General features: G+C 43.3%; 1 protein-coding gene across 7 annotated transcripts in view; it reads right to left on the bottom strand.

The window, feature by feature from the left end:
* The window catches only part of ctnnd1 (catenin (cadherin-associated protein), delta 1), a 29,732-nt gene extending 13,133 nt beyond the window's left edge, over positions 1 to 16,599 (bottom strand). For 5 of the 7 annotated variants that reach the window (XM_079998853.1, XM_079998850.1, XM_079998855.1 and 2 more), the window contains exons 1-11: positions 16,298 to 16,390; positions 9,315 to 9,462; positions 7,106 to 7,180; positions 6,788 to 6,913; positions 5,950 to 6,227; positions 3,967 to 4,057; positions 3,124 to 3,314; positions 2,593 to 2,836; positions 1,228 to 1,299; positions 910 to 1,060; positions 613 to 814 (exon numbers count right to left, since the gene is read on the bottom strand). In XM_079998853.1, coding sequence (XP_079854979.1) covers positions 613 to 814; positions 910 to 1,060; positions 1,228 to 1,299; positions 2,593 to 2,836; positions 3,124 to 3,314; positions 3,967 to 4,057; positions 5,950 to 6,227; positions 6,788 to 6,913; positions 7,106 to 7,180; positions 9,315 to 9,455 — 1,571 coding nt within the window. In that variant the 5' untranslated portion in view covers positions 9,456 to 9,462; positions 16,298 to 16,390. Of the gene's footprint in view, positions 1 to 612; positions 815 to 909; positions 1,061 to 1,227; positions 1,300 to 2,592; positions 2,837 to 3,123; positions 3,315 to 3,966; positions 4,058 to 5,949; positions 6,228 to 6,787; positions 6,914 to 7,105; positions 7,181 to 9,314; positions 9,463 to 16,297; positions 16,391 to 16,561 lie in introns of those variants that run through there. The other 2 variants (XM_079998851.1, XM_079998856.1) reach the window with 2 other exon arrangements.
* Positions 16,600 to 18,440: the final 1,841 nt, after the last annotated feature.

Genomic DNA, 18,440 nt, shown 5'->3' with positions numbered 1-18,440 from the left:
CTAAGTGAGGCCAAGCGCCTTCCATGATGACTTAGCAAGCAATAGATAACACGTGGCCAGATATGTCACAATGAAAACAAGGAGTCATCTCTGCCAACATTGTTGTGGTCCTGTGGCAGTGCGTTCAGTTGGCCTACAAACACTGCTCTGAAATGAACACCAGCCAAACGCATGCAAATTGTTGTCTGTAGCAGCAAAATCACCAAGTTAATGTTTTTTAATTATTATTAAATCAATGAAATAAGGAAAGGAATTTATATGGTTGTATTTGGTTACCGATTTAAATGTTACTTGTGGGAATTCAAGTAATTTTCCATTGGTGCTCTGATTTGACAGTCAAGTCATTGTACAGTCGTGCAGACCACACTTTATAGAAAGGGTGGATCCCTTCATCTGTGTGTGGCTGCTACAAAGTAGCTTGGAACACAATGAAAATAAAATAATGAAAATAAACTCAAGATAAAATGTTTATTTATAAGTGACAGGGTAACATTTATTCAGACTTCTATATATTCAGACTTTAAACACCCCTCACTCTCTGACCATCCCCAGCAAAAGCTTGGGATGCCAGCTCTTGCCCCATCCCTCCACCCACCCCATGTCCCTCCGTACCTCAGACAGCCTGCCGTGTTGGTGAGGGCCGTCTCCCACTCCAGATGCCTGGGCTTGCAGTTCTCCTCACCACCCCCTGCCCCGTTGCTACCCCTTTCCCAGCCCGAGTGGGGAACCATCACTTCGTCGCAGAGGGCGTGCAGTGCATTGTCGACGATCTCCATCTTCACAGAGTCGTGCGACGACAGGTTCCAAAGCGTGGCTACGGAAGAGAAAAGGAAGGAAGAGGGATTTGATCATTTAAGAGGGGCTTGTTTTAGGAATAGAGGTTTGAACTAGAAATTGTGGGCATCTGACCTGTGATTGTGTCAGTGAGGTCCTGGTCATGGGTCTTCCTCAGCAGTCTGACCAGAGCAGGCACTCCGTCACAGTTCTTAATGGCAATCTTGTTATCGGCTTCCTTGCCATAGGAGATGTTCTTCAGAGCTCCACACGCAGCGTGGTGCACCTAACGCACAGCAAAATTACGTCAGTATGCTCCCCCCTCATCAAATGTTCCAAAAGAGGTAAACTTCGACAGACACGGGTCGAGACGTTAAAAACCTTTCCACCTGGCTCTCTCGACAGAAACTAATTTGCTGGAAAAAAATGTAAAAAAACATTTGGTAAACACACCTCTTTATTTGGGTTGTCCAGCATCGACACCAGCGCTGGGATGCCCTTCATCCGACGCACCTCAGACTTTATCTGAGAAAAGAAAACAGAAGGACGCAGGTCAGTGACTGTGTACAGACAGCTGCCTCCTCTCATAACTATCGTCTTCATGGCTTGGGTCCATGCATCATTACTTATGAATGTGGATGAAGTGACAAGTAAGAAGTGGAAACCCATCCTATTGTGCTAGAAATCCAAGAGAGATGCCTGTGAGTTGTGTGTTTCCACATGAGCAGGGCTGCAATTGTTATTTGACGCATCATTTCATAAAAGAATATATGAATACAAATCAGACCAAAAGAAACGGCACACCAAATATTCAACTAACGCCACAATGCATTAAATGACCTGTGGGGAGAAAGACAAATTTCCTTTTCCTATTCCACACATAGATTTACTATTGCGGATCAGACTGGCATAAAACAAGATTGCAAAATTGGTCCGACAAAATATACTGGAATATATCTCAATACTTCCTCTTGCAATACGTTATGGATACACTGGCGCCAAATATCTATATTTTTATTAAAACATCAAATTAAATTCAGTTACTGGGGGCGAATGTAATCATATTTTTTCCATTCACTACCATGTTTGAATGAAGAAGGTACCATGCCTGCCTCATATTGATTCAAGCTTTAATTTAATTACTATTAATTATGAGTATTAATTGAATATTTTATATATCTTAAGTTATTCAATCATTGGACATCTTTGTTGTACATTGTTTCACCTGTATATTGTTTCAATGCAGTGAATAAATACATAATTCCTGCTTTTTGCCTTTTTATAGATGTTTTTTCTTCAGTTACACAGATCGTGGCATATTGTAGCTGAATTGTCTTGCAAAGTATCAAGTATCGCTTGAATAGCTGTATCGCCATACCATCGTTATCGTGGGCAATGTATCGTGATAGCATTGTATCGTGAATTACTTGATTTCTACCCCTACCATTTACTACACCAAGTTAGTATGTGAGTGGTTCTCATATGTCTGGAACCATAGCCTGGCTCAAAAACAGTATCGCAAAACACACAAATAGTACAAAAACATATACACATCCAGTGAAGGATTATATTATGCAAACACTGGACACTATGCTGGCAACGGTACCCCACAATGCATTATAGAGGACAAGACGTGAGTAAAAGCATCGATGCAGTGTCCCCATCCACCACAAAGTGCTGAAAGATGGTAATGTAGTACATTGGAAAAACCATATACTCACACAGTCAAGTACCCATAACGATAGTGTGCATATGTAGCGCACAGTTTTTGATACAGCACTAGACTTTCTACATTTGGGAGCAGCCGGCAGGTCTTACTTTATCGTTCTTGAAGGTGAGATGCTGCAGGTACGCTGCTGCGTTGCTCTTGACCGGATCCAGCCTGTAGTTGAGCATGGCGATGACTTCGGGCAGCTCTGGTTGGCGCCAGCCGCCAGGGCCCGGACCTTTTCTCAGTGTGCTATCCAAAGAAGCCATGCTTCCTCGCTCTCCCTGGGCCAACGGAGCCCCTGCTCCCCAGTAGTACATGTCGCCTGCGGCATCCAGGGTGCCCTCGTAACTCCTAAAAACGGGGATGAGAGAACATTGTCGTGGATTCAAACCTTCCGCAACGACGGAAAAATATAAACGTAATCGCAAAGGAGGAACCAAATTATTTATATTTTTAGTCTAGCATTTTCTTTAAAGTTAGTTGTAACTAAAAATGCAGGGTTTAGCATTAAATGCGTTATCTGGATGAGATTTGGCTTCAGATTTCCGCATTAAAGGTGAATGACCGACTCCATAGTGAAAAGACGCTCTAGCCACATTACCCAGATAAAATATTCCAGATTGGCAAAACCCACTCACCCAGTCCTTCGTGGTGGTCCGTGCTGGTAAGCGTTGAGGTTGCGGGGAACGGTGCTGTAGTGAATAGGGGGTCCCATGCCGTAATCAGGCTCGTCATAGCCCATGCTGCGCTGGTCGTCCTCCAGGCCGTAGGGCTCGGGGACAAACCTCTGGAGGCCCGATAGCTCCATTGCACTACCCATACGACCCACCTATACAGACAATAGGATCATTCATCAAAATGCTGCCAGCTTTTAAAGTTGGATGTCACTAGTCAATGTGTAAACTAAAGGACCTTAAAGCACTTGTAACCTTTCAAAAGAGATCCCAAATCTCAATGGTAAAAGTAATGAATAAGTCTTTAAGAGGTTAAATAAAAAAGGTAGCAGTATACTCTCGACATAAGAGAAAAGACGATATTTGGAATGAGAAACAAACATTTTTCATCAGTTCGCAAACCTCTAGGTGGATGAGCTAGGGGACCAGGATAGAACTCTTTCACAGTTCATTTTCCAAATTGTACTATTAGGAATGCACTTTGATGCTCGGCACAGATATGTTCTGGTCATTCTTTTGCTCCAAGTATTTTCTTCAATAGTGCCTACCTCCCATTTACAACCATCATTTAGTGGGAGGAAGACTTCTTCTACAACTGAAACTGGCCAAATAACCATGATAAAATGTCATGATAGTATTTTGTTTCACGTGTGTTTTTGTAAATGATGTGTGTTTTGTCATGTATGTCATTGCTGCTGCAACACTGGAATTTCCCTTTGGGGATTAATAAAGTATCTTTAGAACACAATACCAGGCTTGGTGCAGTTCCAAGTTGCTTCACCTACACAAATACATGCACACACACACCTGCGGCTGGGCAGCATAGGGGTCCAGCTGGTTCCTGCTTGGCGCTCTGTAGCTTGGATCTAAAGTCCTATAACCATCTGTATGGACAGGTCTGGGAGGAGGAGGCGGGAGAAGACAAAATTCAGTATGGAGGAAATAGGAGAGAACGATGAGGAACAGCAAGGTGCAGAGTAAACGGTTTAGGAGAGAAAATAATCAAATCAGGGAAAATAAAATGTAACGAGAGGGTTTTTTTTTTTGAGGTGTTGATTAGAATCAGCAGTACCAGGTAACATCTGCTATAAATGGGGAAACAGCTGTGATGATATCATCAACACTTGATATATCAAGCATGACCAATTATTCACATGTTCTACCCAAACAGGAACCATCACGGCCAGGTCTGGAAGCGGCCAATGCGGAAGTGCTCTAAACTACAGTTCAGCCAATAGTCGCTACATGATGTTCTAACTGAATGGAAATCAATAGAAAAAGAAGAAACTTCTCACTAGAAATACACAGTCTATTATGGTCTGGAAAAAAGCCCCTTTTCCACATGGAATCCGTAACATTGACGGATACAAAAATATCTGGCAAAGTCAGTCATTCCCACATGTCCTCCTTTACGGAAAGGTTCCGTATCGAGTTCCCACATAGATGACTGTTCCGGATACATTACGTCACGATCGCGCGAGAGGTGTCTAATATCATGCGAGACTAGGCAAGAGAATGGGTTTTTCGACCAGTGCTTCGCTCCTCGTCTCCCTGCCCCGCGGACTCTTTCCTCCGCTGACTGAGAGGGGACAGAGCCCCCGTTCCCAGACGCAATAACCATAACCCAAAAGTTATTAAACCAGCATGATCATTATCAACCTGTCCTACACTCTCTGCCTCTGGAGAATGAACTTTCTCCACCTGTTCTACCTCACCCCGTCCCCTCGCTCCTTCCCCAACTCCGTGATGGGGTGGCATTGGGCACAAGCAACGCGCTTGGTTCCGATGCGTCTGGGGTGACATTTTTAAGAAGAAAATGAATACAATTTAAGAATATAAAGACCCATCTCTGTAGAGACTGGACATGCTCTGGTTTCTCGTCTTTGCAGCCCAGCTCCACAGTTTTTTTTAAGACTTTTTAAAATATTTGTACAAAATAAATATTCATAAAAACCCACCATTTGTGCTTTATTTGGATTCGGCTACACCCTTATTTTATGGAGATGTCCCCCACATACTTCCATTCACAGGCAATTTGCCAGAAATGATACGACGTGGAGAGTGGGGGTGTGGTGGATGGGGTGGCTCAAGTAGCCACACCTGATGCTCGTTGTTTGGGCTAACCAGCATCAGGGTTAAAAACCCCGTCCACACACTCAGCCAGAATGGGAGCCCTGTATTATGACATGTTCCATCTGCTCCTGGCTAATTTCACCGAGCCTCATCTCTGCAATAAACTGGTGTTTACAACCCCCCGTCGTCTGTGTCTCTGTGCCGGAGGTCCCTGAAAACGCCACCTGGGTGGCGTATGGTGGTGAACCTGCCACAGGGGAAATTTACATAACGACTTTAACGGAACATCGGCACCGCCTTCCATTCCTAAATGACGCCAGTACGGAACATTTCCAGTAGATTCACTGCTTTCGGTGGAAGTGGGAAAGGGGTTTAAGAGACTTCTTTGAATGGGGTCTGTGATTTTAAAAATTGTTGTTCCATGTAGAGGATATTAAGGCTTGAGAGGTATATTTGAGGGTGTAGTTGCTTGGATTTTAAGGTCACTTGTTCTTTCTTCACATGACTGTGTGTGGTGTGTGTGTGTGTGTGTGTGTGTGGGGGGGGGGGGGGGGGGGGGGGGGGGGGGGGGGGTTCACTAGCCCCACTTGATTACACCAAGAATTCCAAATTTAGCCAAGAAACCAAGTTACCAATTTCAAACCAATTTAGCCATCTCTCCAAGTCTGACTTGTCTACAGTCTATGCTCCCAAAACATCCACACACTTATGTGATACCTGTAGCGGTCATCCATGCGAGCACCCCTGTTAAGGCTTGCGTATGTCTCAGAGGGGGGCCCGCCACGGTAATCTTCATAGCCTCCCGGAGGACCATAGTGGTAGTTCCGGGGCACAGTGTACGTTGGGTAGTCTGGTCCCCCTGGACCCTGCCTGTAGGCCATTGGGGTGGTATAGCCCCCCACCCCTGATACTGAGCCCCCACCATCCAAAGACAGGTTGTCTGACACGGAGGGAATGACTGTACGTGTAGTGGTGGTCTTCACCACTTTCTTCACCTGAGGTAGAGGAAACAGGAGAGGGGCATTAAGATCAAGGGAAACCTACGGATAAAAAGGTGACACGACATTCTTAAAGATCCAACCAAAGACATTTAAACCCGAAATTCATGAAAATTGAAAAACAACAGCCGTGTATTTAACATGGAGAGCCGTGATGCCAAAATCTTGTGAGGTCCAGTGCATGTCAATAAATGTATCAATTACCCAACTGACAAAAAAATGTATCACAATAACATTTTAGCAATGCAACGTGCCATAAAAATATATGTCTTTTAAGCCATGCGCATATTCGCAATTTATTTTTTATCTGACTTGCACTATACTGTGAACTGCAGCTGAATTTCCAACACCTGGAATTCCCCCTGGAAGTCAATAAGTATTATCTTATCTCATCATAAAAAAGTTTAACAAGTAAAAGACCTTTTACATCTTCACGAAAATGTGAATGACTATTACATATATAAAATGAGATTGTACGTTTTAGACTGCTAGGTACCCATAATCGTATTTTTCGGCTACTGGGAATCAACCTGAACATTGCAAAACAAATTTGTTACCGTGGTTTCTGTGCGTCGTGTGGTCCCATCTTCGCTGGTCTCCACAGAGACAACAGGTGATGACTCCTGGGGCTCCTCTTCCACAGTGTACGACTCCTGCATCACCTGACCAGGCTCCATCCTGAACTGCACAGTGCACACACAAACATCTCAGCACCTCCCCGCTCCTCAAAAGAACGTGGTCCTGGCTCAAAATCTCATGTGAAACAAATCTGAACAAGTGAAGTGACATGCCATGATATAAGATGATATCAAATATGAAATGATAAAACAGGCCAATATCAATGTAAAATAGAAATTATCAGTTAGAGAACTCACATGATGTGTCCCGTTGATGTAACCCTCGTTCAGTGTGAGCCTCTCGATGTCCGCATCACAAGGTACGCGCCCGTTCTGCAAAGAGTGAGGACAAAGGTTTAGGGACAACTCACATCAGAGGCCGGATGAGCATGTACGACAAAAAATAAAAATAAAATAAAAAATTACACACACACACACACACACACACACACACACACACACACACACACACACACACACACACACACACACACACACACACACACACACACACACACACACACACACACACACACACACACACACAGTTTCAACTTTAAATTAAATTTATTTTAGCTTCCATACCTCAAACGCAAGATCATCAAAAAAAAACAAAAAAACAATCCAAATTGTGAGTGAATGACAGAATGAGCAAACAAGCAGGTATTATCTAAGGAAGAAATGCAATGACAATGAAGGCGGTGATTTTTATTCGGACGATGAAACAGACTGTTGAAGGGAACTTTCATTGTGTGTAAACATCAAGATTGTAGCGCAGCCAGCCAACCAACGGTTGTGGTGCATTTCCCCTTCACACCACAGGGTGAACTCTAGACAACAAATCACTACGGCTGTATCTCTGACACAGAGGTAGAGTAACAAGGGGGTGATTACTCAACACTTGATCAGCAACATCCTGCAATCAATGGCAACAGTCGAGAAAAAGTCATGTTTTTGTATAGAAAACCAAATGTGGAAACCGAGGAAAAAGCAAATCTAAGAGTGACAAGGACAAACCTTTAAAGGATAAAATACGAATGTGGCACATGGAGAATCTTTATGTTAAAATGGGACTTGGTCAGGGTAGGAGAGTGCTTGGCAGACCTCAGCATGTGGGAACTTGTCAGGGGAGATGGCGTTTTTTTGACTGTGAGTGAGTGCAAGAGGCATGCCAAAGCCTTGGGGGTATGTAACACACACACACACACACACACACACACACACACACACACACACACACACACACACACACACACACACACACACACACACACACACACACACACACACACACACACAGATAAGAGCTTGCACAGGTCACATTTCTGGCCTGCTCTCCCTTTCTCACAAAAACTCTGACCTGCCTACATTCTCTGCCTGTTGCTTATCAGCCAGTACGGTTACCTGGGTGCAGGACAGGGCCCTGCAAATGTACACATGTGTGGGTAAGTGCATACGCGAGGAAAAGAATGTGGAGAGACCATCAAATCTCTGTTAATGGGGGATTCAATGCATTTAAATGTACAATACATCTGCTTAACACTACTACATATTACATAGTTTACATGTGTACACATGTGTAAGACAAACCGAGTGAATGAAGTCACATGGCAGTCAGCCTGAGTCAAGTAGGTGACTAGGGCATGATAGGGGATTGTGGGTGTGTTGAATAGCAGAGATATGGGTTGGGTCGGAAAATATGCTGTAGGTGAAGAAGCTCTCTACCAATATTTCTATTTGTATAACTTAAATGCTTTTGAAGAGCATTTAAGAGTCTCTACAGCCTTTAGACTGGCTCAGTATCAATATATGGAAATTAAAGACATTGCTAAGACATTTGGGTTGTCTTTTTTTTGTTAGTGTTTTTTCTCAAAACAACTTCCGAATACCCACTGGCTTACACAATGACAAATGATCACTTATCAACATAACAGACATGATAAATGGTCTGGGTAAAGATGATAAATACAACAAATCATCAAAAAGGATGGCGATGACAGAATGCATTCCAGCCGATTCCGCTGGGATGATGAAGTGGATGGACAGAGAGATGGTGGTACAAAGGCTGTTATTCATTCTCAAGCATGGAGGGATGAACGGAGATGTTTTGTCACCAACAAATGAGAGCTGTGAGAAATGGCAGCCATGGGTGCAAACTACATCCTTGCGCAAAACAGAAAGAGGTTTGAAGTGCCAGGGTGGATTTGCTCTGTGCCAACACCCAGGGCACAAGCCTTGCCCCTGTGTGTAAATATCATCAAATGAAGAGCACCACAAATCCACCAAGGAGTTGTAGTAAACCCACAGTTTGGATGAAGCTCTTATGCCAGCTGGCCAGCCAACAGAGATGGATGAGGATGACAGTGATGACGACAGTAGGTGAACTCAGCCAGACAGATCCCCCCCCCCCCTGTTGTAGTCATTCCGCCTCGCCTCGAGGGAGACGGGCTCGGCTGTTTGGAGTTACCTGCATGGTGGGGAGGGGGCGCGGCAGGGTACCAGCGCACGACCTGCGCTCCTCCTCCAGAGCTCGGCTCAGCATCTCAAACTGTCTCTCCTGCTCCCGCACCGAGGCCAGCAGGGAGGCCGTGCTCGCACACTGCTCCATTCACACACTGAGAGCAGAGGACAGGACAGGGTTAACACCAGAGTCACCAAAGAATCTTCCACCCGCCATGGTATTTAGCCATGGCAGAGAAATGAAGATTTGGGAGGACAGATAAACCTAGTTGGCCAAGAAAAATAAGTGTACCTCAAATTGTGCATCTTGGTTGAACAAAAATATATTGAGGATACCAAGAGGTGGAAAAGGCACATATGTGAAATGTACGAGATTAAGTAAAAAGACAAGTACGGATAAGATGATAACAGGGAAAGATGAACAAGGGAGACTGACAGGATTTTTGATAGAGCCTCCGAAGTAGAGTTTAACAAAGCATGAAAGGAGTTGAAGGGAGACCAAGCAGGCCAAGAGGGCGAATGCAGAGACTTAAAAAGCAGTCTGAATCATCTGAAAGAATAAAAAAAATAAATAAAATGGAATTTGTGCCCATAATGACAAAGGTGAAAATGAAAGGCAATGCTTTCAGGGGAATTCATCACTTTCCAAACAGACAGATGATATTTAACATGCAAAATTATAAATAGAGAGAAAGTGAGATAATCGCACTGTTTTTTTCCTTCCAAGGCGCCTTGTGGCGCTAATTAGCACTTCTATCTTCATTCCACATACGTACGGAGAGAAATGGGAGGGAGGGAGGTGAACATGCAAAAGAAGCATCCAAGGTTTAATAATCATTTTCAGATGGAAAATTTATAGACACTAGATAATTCCAGAATGTAAGGTGGAGAAAACATTTCCAAATAGTTCTGTTTTAGTGACATCTGAAGAAATGACCACAAAGCCTAGGCATTCTATTTTAAAGGCATTCCACTGAATGTGTGAAGATACTGCTGATCAAAATCCACCTTTTTATTTTCACAGTATATAATGACAAACGGACAAGGGCGCTTGAATCATTTAGTCAAAGCATTATTTAAAAGCATCCTCAGAAGTGTGCAGTTACCCAACCTATTATGCAAAACTCACTTTTTCAGTGCTTGTGCACATACATGTGGGTCTCTGATGAGCCTGCTAACACAAAAACCCAACTAAGACAACCCAGTAATTTTTTTTGCGAGCTGTCTGTTTCAGAAAACATGTCCAGAAACGAGCCGTTCAGCTTTGCTACTCTAATATACATCATCGCAGTTATATACGTCATTTCAGTAGAATTGGAACCGAACCCCATCTGAGTAACTCCTCCCACGCCCTGGAGTGCGACCAGGCTCGCTAGCATCGAAGCTAAGAGCTCATCATGGGAAGTGCTCTGTTGTTGGCTGCTGAGACCAGCACAAACAAACTTTTAAAATAAGGACAAATTAATACCAACTGTCCGTGAAAAAGCTGCAGACAATGGAAATGTAAGTATTTCAAAAATAATTCTGCTATGTGTTTCTTTCTTTGTTTCTGTGTCCACATGAGGTTGACGTATCCCGCTGTGCTCCAAGCTCCCCGCTGCTCGGGACACCGCAGTGAAAGTCAGAACAAACTTTTAAATTAGGCCTTGTATGTCTAAAATGAGTGAAGATTCAGCAACCGGATTGCTCATTTTTTAACCTCAAATTTGTTCTGAACCTGATTTTGGTGGACTGATAACTCAAAGTTTACAGACCAAATACAACAGAGTCCGGAGTAAAGCTCAAACCCCATTGGCTCACATAACTAGAGGCCTTGGGGGGGTGGCTCCACCCACCGAAACTGCGCATTTTCAGACAGGGTGGATTGGACGCATGTTAGAATGGCTCAAATGCATACTCAGGGGTATTTTCAACAAAAAAAATTAAAAACATGTTTTGGGGACCTCAGAGACCATATATTAACTTGGTGAAAATGAGCATAATAGGTCCTCTTTAAATCAACATACATCCAGCCAATCGTTATATGGGGTATTAATCCAAGCTGTATAGTTGACTACATAGATATTATTATTGTAATAGCATCAATTCAAGAGATTCTAACAGTAGACAATGTCAGGTTGTGTATGGCTTAACTTTAGTTTACAAATGGCAAAATCCAAGTTCTTCCACAATCTAGCTTCAAACTAAGAGGATGCAGCCTGAATCTCTGAGTAGAGCACACCATGCGATACGGCATAATCATTATATTTTCCTAGTAAAACTCAAGAGAAATCAACACTAGATTGGAACAAAAATTCCACTGTATTATTTGTACTTGATTGCAAACCCGGTGATTAAGAAATGCGAAAACCAGTGGAGGGCAACTTTTACATCACCCAAAAACAACTAGAACATTGAGATGACAGACACCGGGCACTACTCCAAACTAGGACCAAAAATAATTTTCTACTTCAAAGTCCACATACTCACGATCAAAACTGCATTCAACTAGTATGACGGCAGACCATTCCAACACCTGTCTGTGGAGGCTTAGTGAACAATGAGACCTGTATTAAGTTTGGCTCAGTGCCGAGACCGAAAGAGAGACTGGATACTGACAAAAAGGTGGGAAGATCGTGAGGCCGGAATGGATTCTCACACACACACACACACACACACACACACACACACACACACACACACACACACACACACACACACACACACACACACACACACACACACACACACACACACACACACACACACGTTTCGGTGAACACGATCCTATTCACTTTGTTCTTTATTCACTTACCTGAAAGACGTAAATTGACCAGAAAAGCGACAGGCACAAACACACAGACATGCGAGCTACCAAACACCATTTTCATGCATTCCAATGGGTGATTTGGCATGTCATATCCTGCCTCAGCTGTTAAAAGCGGTGCTGATAACAAGGCCTTCACTCTTTCCATTTGCTGCACTCATCTTTCCTAAAACACCGTCCATGATTCTTGCGCTCAGGATCAATACCCTACCGAAAGAGAGGGTCAATCAGAACACTAACCAGTAATAAAGTAAACCTTTATTTGCTGAACAATGCATATAACTCAAATAATTTAGTCGGAATATCAAATCCAAGTGTACAGAAAAAATGCATTAACTTAAGTGCACACCTTGAAATATATACACAGCCTATATTTTAAATGACTACTACTACTTGAAAACATAAATCAGAGGACATTCCAATATCATGAAAACAGAGTGACACATCACCTTGTGTCTTCCCAGAACAAAAGAATATTTTCAGTAATTTATTAATGGTCCGGGATTTTAGAACAAGAAGAGTTGACATAATGCATCAGTTAAGACATTATTCCCAAGTAAGGGTACCGACCCTATCAAAACAAGGCAACTCACTTCCGGATCTCAAACCACTGATTGAGAAAGACCACTTTATCATGTTAAGAGAGAACAAAAATGTCTTTGCAAATGTTCTAGAGATATGAATGTGTCATGGGAGTTCCACTGCTGACATTCTTGTGGTTGTTAGCAGTTTAAATGGCTTCTAAGCCCATCATCAGCCTATTGTAAGGCCATTACTTCCACTCTAAATCATGTCCACTAATGGGATAGACCTGGCGGTACACTGTTAAGCCAATTACTATTAGTAGTGCAGTGCCAGTTTAAAACATGCCTGTTCATGAGAGTCACGGCAACTCACGGTTAAAAACACTCCAGGAAAAAAAACACACCCAAGACACGCTTTGGAATAAACTCACTGTTTTCCTGTTTATTCAAAGATTATTAATGACATGTGTCACGCGTCCACACCAAACATGTCTGTATGGAACGGGCCGATCACGGGAAGCCCCGCCCCCAACTGGCTGGCCGTGTCTCACAGGAAGCCCGCCGACATACATACAGAGATGTCTTCCTTTATAGTTAGACGAGCCAGCACATATTAGGCACATGCATCTCTGGGTAAATACATAAACGAACCATGAATGTAGACACATAGCATAAGTTAAAGGTTGACCGATCAAACTACAAGCAGCAAAAAGGAAATATTTAATAAACCTTTAAAACTTGATAAGATATGACATGTTGACACGGTGCCAAAGACACAGGGGGATATATATATATATATTTTTTTTTAATATATATATATCGGAACTAGTCATTTTATGCTGAAACATTAAAGCAGTCCCCCAACAGCCTGGTGCTCATCATACACAATGAATCGGATTGCACCATTATCGTATGCTATCAAAGCCCGTTCCTCATTCAAGTCATTGCTGGCTCCAGTAGGCAGACATGCATTATTTTCCAGTGTACACAGCCACGCACACAGCTGAGGATCAACTATGGTAAAAGGCTCGTGGCCTGGCCAGTGCTCCGCTGACTCAGCCTCATTTGAATGGTCACACAGAGATTTGCTATGTGTGTGTGTGTGTGTGTGTGTGTGTGTGTGTGTGTGTGTGTGTGTGTGTGTGTGTGTGTGTGAGAGAGAGAGAGGGGGCGAGGGAGAGAGAGACCGAGAGAGACAGAGAGAGTATATGTTAGCTTTGGCTCCAGTCCAACTGCTACCGCCTTTGCCATCCTTAGACTTCGATTTATGAAGCACCACCAACATGTGGCCTACACACTGAAGAGAGAGCAGTAACCACAAAGCAACAGGCATATGCACATACTTTCTCCAAGGACTGCAAGGCCATCTGAGTTAAAACTAAAACTGACAGTCCTTAGGTAGAACGAAAACATGCAGGCAACTACTGTATAAGTGAGTATTTGGTGGACTGTAAAAACATACAGAGACAGGTGTCTTTACCCTCTTTGATGTGTGGAATATGAAAGACAATACAAGCACATCTTAAAACAAAGGTTCACCAATTACATATTGAAATTGCTTACTCAGTGTGTGAAAGTAAGCGTTAGGTGTCTCTTGATCAGTTGCACACATAATTACTTCCACCACGTCTGTACTAGTTGAATGGGGCGGAATTTGAACAGCGGGTGTTCCTGGAATGACCTGTGGTTAGCCAGGACGACTTTTCTACTAAAACCAGAGTTCACGTCACGGGGTCTCATTGGGAATTCTGCACTTGCTGTGTATGAATTAAGATACTGGAATAGAGTTTCAAATTTTTACTTACACACACACACACACACACACACACACACACACACACACACACACACACACACACACACACACACACACACACACACACACACACACACACACACACACACACACACTCTCTCTGCAGGTGGTAGTTGGGGGACAGCGGGAGTAAAATATATAGCTATAAATAAATACATATAAAAACACACTTCCGTATGTCAGAGGGACACACCCGCCATGTGCTCTGAAAGCCCATCATTATGGAGGCTCAAAAATGATACCCCTGGTTAAAACAACTGGCTGGGCAGACTACAGCCAACTTCAGACAACAGTTTAGAACAAATTCTAGAAAGCGTAGGAACCCTTGCATTTGAGTGTGCCCCTTCCTCTTCCAACAACACAACACAACATAACGCTGTGTCTTAGGGCATTTTTTGCGCATTGAGGGGCGTGCTGTAACTCGTTTCAAATGTCTTCCATTTTACTTTCCGCAGGTCAACACAGACAAGCCCACAGATTGACAGAAATGCGAAAAAACATTCCAAATGTTGAGGCTTTCTGATCAACTTGTAATACCACTTAATAACAATGGATCAATCCCTTTTATATACATAGCAAATAAACTCAACTAAAGATGAGTTTGAGTCACAGAAAAGCAAGGATCTGAGCTATAATTAATATAACTTACCAAATGATTTGTTTGATGAAATTTTTATTTATTAAAAGTACTAGAGGAATTTGTAAGTCACACCAAGAACACTCACCACAACAAGAAATTCTTCTACCATCTCAGTTATGTAATAGTTCTACACTGGGTAGGTATATCAGAATAAGTGACCAAATGACACTCCAAAACAGTCAGCCACAAAAGAGGCTTCTTAAACACAACACACACACACACAAGCCGGTGTTTTTGGGAGGGAAAAAAAAAATCGGTGGACTACTGCCCTTCCAGCCGACCACACCCGACGCACCCAGACTCACAGAACAGGTTCTGCCCCCCACCTCGCCTCGCTCCGCGCTGAAGACCACATGAGAGGGAAGCTCCACCGGGGAAGAGGCTGCTCCACCGAAAAAGCGGCTGCTCCACCGAAAAAGCGGCTGCTCCACCGAACAGACACAACAAGGAAATCCCAACAGGAACCGCGGTCCTGTTTACATTCGGATTCGTGTTATGCCATTATTTATTTGTGCTTGGAGAAATATATCTACGCTCCCGTTTTTTTTTTTTTTTGCAAAGAGAAATAGTAATACAGACTTGTGGATTGCAGCATTAACTCACATATTGTCATTGATAGGTAGTTTATCATTTATATTTGTCAATTGTGACGCAGAATTCCTGCCACACAGTGCAGGCGACGGAGGGCACTTCGCCGCAAAGAGTGGGCGTTTCAGCCGATTCAAACCGTGTACTTTGACTCTCGGAGAGTTACTTCCGTGTACTGGTCTCACCTGCCACGAACAGCCCGGCCAACACCTCACACCCACCCAAAATTACAACCTACACCCAAACCATTAAAACCAACACACAATCACTGTAGACTGTAGCAGCTCATCGCTCGCCATATCAACAATATTAAAAATCAACCAGCTTCACGCCTCAAAAACACGCAATCCCTCCCAAGCGATGGCCGATACAACAGACACGATGCAATGCAAAGTTTAAGCGAATCGATCCTACCAAACAATACAAAGTTTAGTTTATATAACTTTTTTTTTACGACTGGCTGAGGAAACAAGTTTCCTATGGAGCGCGGCTAGCTAGCTTAGCATGCTAACCAAACATTGAGCGAATTTACTCCACAGATGATAAAAACGGGTCTTCACCGCCCGCGGAAGCGCCGCGGAGCAGCGAACGCCACGGAGAGCGGACCGGTACCTACGGCGGGGAGATGTTTCGGCCACTTTTCCAAAGTCGCGGTCTGGTGTCGACCTGGCGTCGCGTCCGGGCCTCGCAGCACCACGGACCGCAGTCCCGGTACGGCACGGATCCTGCCGTGAACCACCCCCCCACACACACCCCACACCCCCACCTCCTCTCTCGAGTCGAGATCCGTTCAATAAGCGCTCGCTTTCGGGCGGATAGATGGCGAGCGCGCTAAAATGAGAGTTAAACCACTGAGAAGGACAAAGAGCCAGGCACCCACCTCTGCAGCTCGCTGTCTCTTCCACCCCTTTTCGCTTGTTGGTCACTTGTCTGCCAGCGATGGCCTGACGCGCGAACGACGCGCTCGCCGCGAACGAAACCTCTAAAAACGACTCGGGAGCCGGATCAACGTCCGAGGCGGAACAGGCCACGGCGTTTGACGGCATTCTGGTGTAATACGGACAATTTACGATATGGCATTCCGAGATAAGTCGTTTCGGGGGCTCATTGTGGTTGTGATTCGCGCTTGGCATTGCACCGGCAAAAAAAAACAACCTTTTTTTGACGGAATTAGGCAAGTTTTTCTGGAATCCACAGTTTGTTCTTCCGCCTAAATGGGGAAATCTGACCGAATCGACCGATTAGTGTGAGGATGCGATCAACAATGCGACGCCCTCCCCCCGCGCACCCCAACCAGCCGTTGAACGACACGGACGAAGAGTCGGAAAGTCGAACGACTCATTTTCTTTCTTTTCTTTTTTTTCTTTTTTTTTCCGAGTCACTCGCCGAGAAGCGCGTCTCAAAAAAGGAGCCGAATCTTTCGTTCACTATTGTCTTCGTTCTTCCTTCCTCTCCGCTGGGGGCCGAGGGAGGGAGCGCCCCCTCCATCAGTTCTACAGATATCGTTTTTTAAATAACGCCTTAGAATAGAATATTTTCCTATCCTATAATATATTTTACAGATAATATTTTTCATTTCAACATTTATCATTGAGCTCCAATGAATAAGTTGTTATTTTTTAAGAATATATTCATTTTCTCAGGTGGGTTGCGTGTGACAAAGTGGCCAACAAATTCCATTTTCTTTTTTGACAATTTTTTATTTCATTATTATTATTATTATTATTATTATTAAATTAGTAGTAGTAGTAATAGTAGTAGTAGTGCTATTCATCTCCAATTAAAAAAGTATTTGTGTTTTCATGTAGTGCACTGTAGTTTACTCAAACAATACAGTCAATTGGAACTGGACGCACAAATGATGAATGATTTAGTGGCTTCAAGGGTCTGTTCATCATATGTTTTCCTGCTGCCACACCCAAAGTCGGTTGCTGCAACGACACATAGAAAGGGAATGCAGTCTTCTGAAATCACCGCCGAGTGATCTGATTGGCCTCCCATTTCCATATTCAACAGTTACATCAAGGTCTTTGGATTAGGGTCATACAATATTTTGTATTTCATCATCATAACATTTGAAACAGAAGTTTATATTTAATGGTCATTCTTGTTCTGACATATTTTAGTCACAACATTATAATTGGACGTGTGTTGTAATAACAGTACGGAAGCAGAATCAAATACAAATAAAACAAAGGAATTAAAAACAAACGCATCCGCCCTGTCCCCCGCTGGATACTGTATAATTACGATTTGAAATGAGGTGGGATTGTTTTCAAGGTTGATTCTGTTGACATCCTCCGACTGGATGACAGTCCTGGTCTGCCGCTCAACAGCGTGCTCTTGTGTGCGTGTGTGCGTGTGTGTGTGTCCTTGGTATTTCCTCCTTATAGCTTATATAAATAATGACATAAATTCTGTATTTGTGCTGTACATTTTTATTTATATGTCAAATATACAATCGAGAGCTTGCATTTTCTTCCTCCACCATAGGTTAAAAACATTCTAAAGTCTACATATCTATTAAACTTTCAATTATATATATATTTTTTCCCAGTTTAGTTTCGAGTGTAATTTCCTTCCTTTCTCTGAACTGTATTCACTGTACGTGTATTGTCCGTTGACGACAGAAGAGGGAGTCAGAGGTCAATAAGTGAAGCATTCATTACTAAACTCCCACTAGTAGGCGCTCAAACTCCCGTATCGTTGTTGTTATTGGATCAGACATCATAAAGTGTAAGATTATAACTGAGCACCAA

This window comes from Zeus faber (assembly GCF_960531495.2).
Source record: "Zeus faber genome assembly, chromosome: 4".
Lineage (NCBI taxonomy): Eukaryota > Metazoa > Chordata > Actinopteri > Zeiformes > Zeidae > Zeus > Zeus faber.
This window is presented reverse-complemented; position numbering and strand designations above follow the sequence as displayed.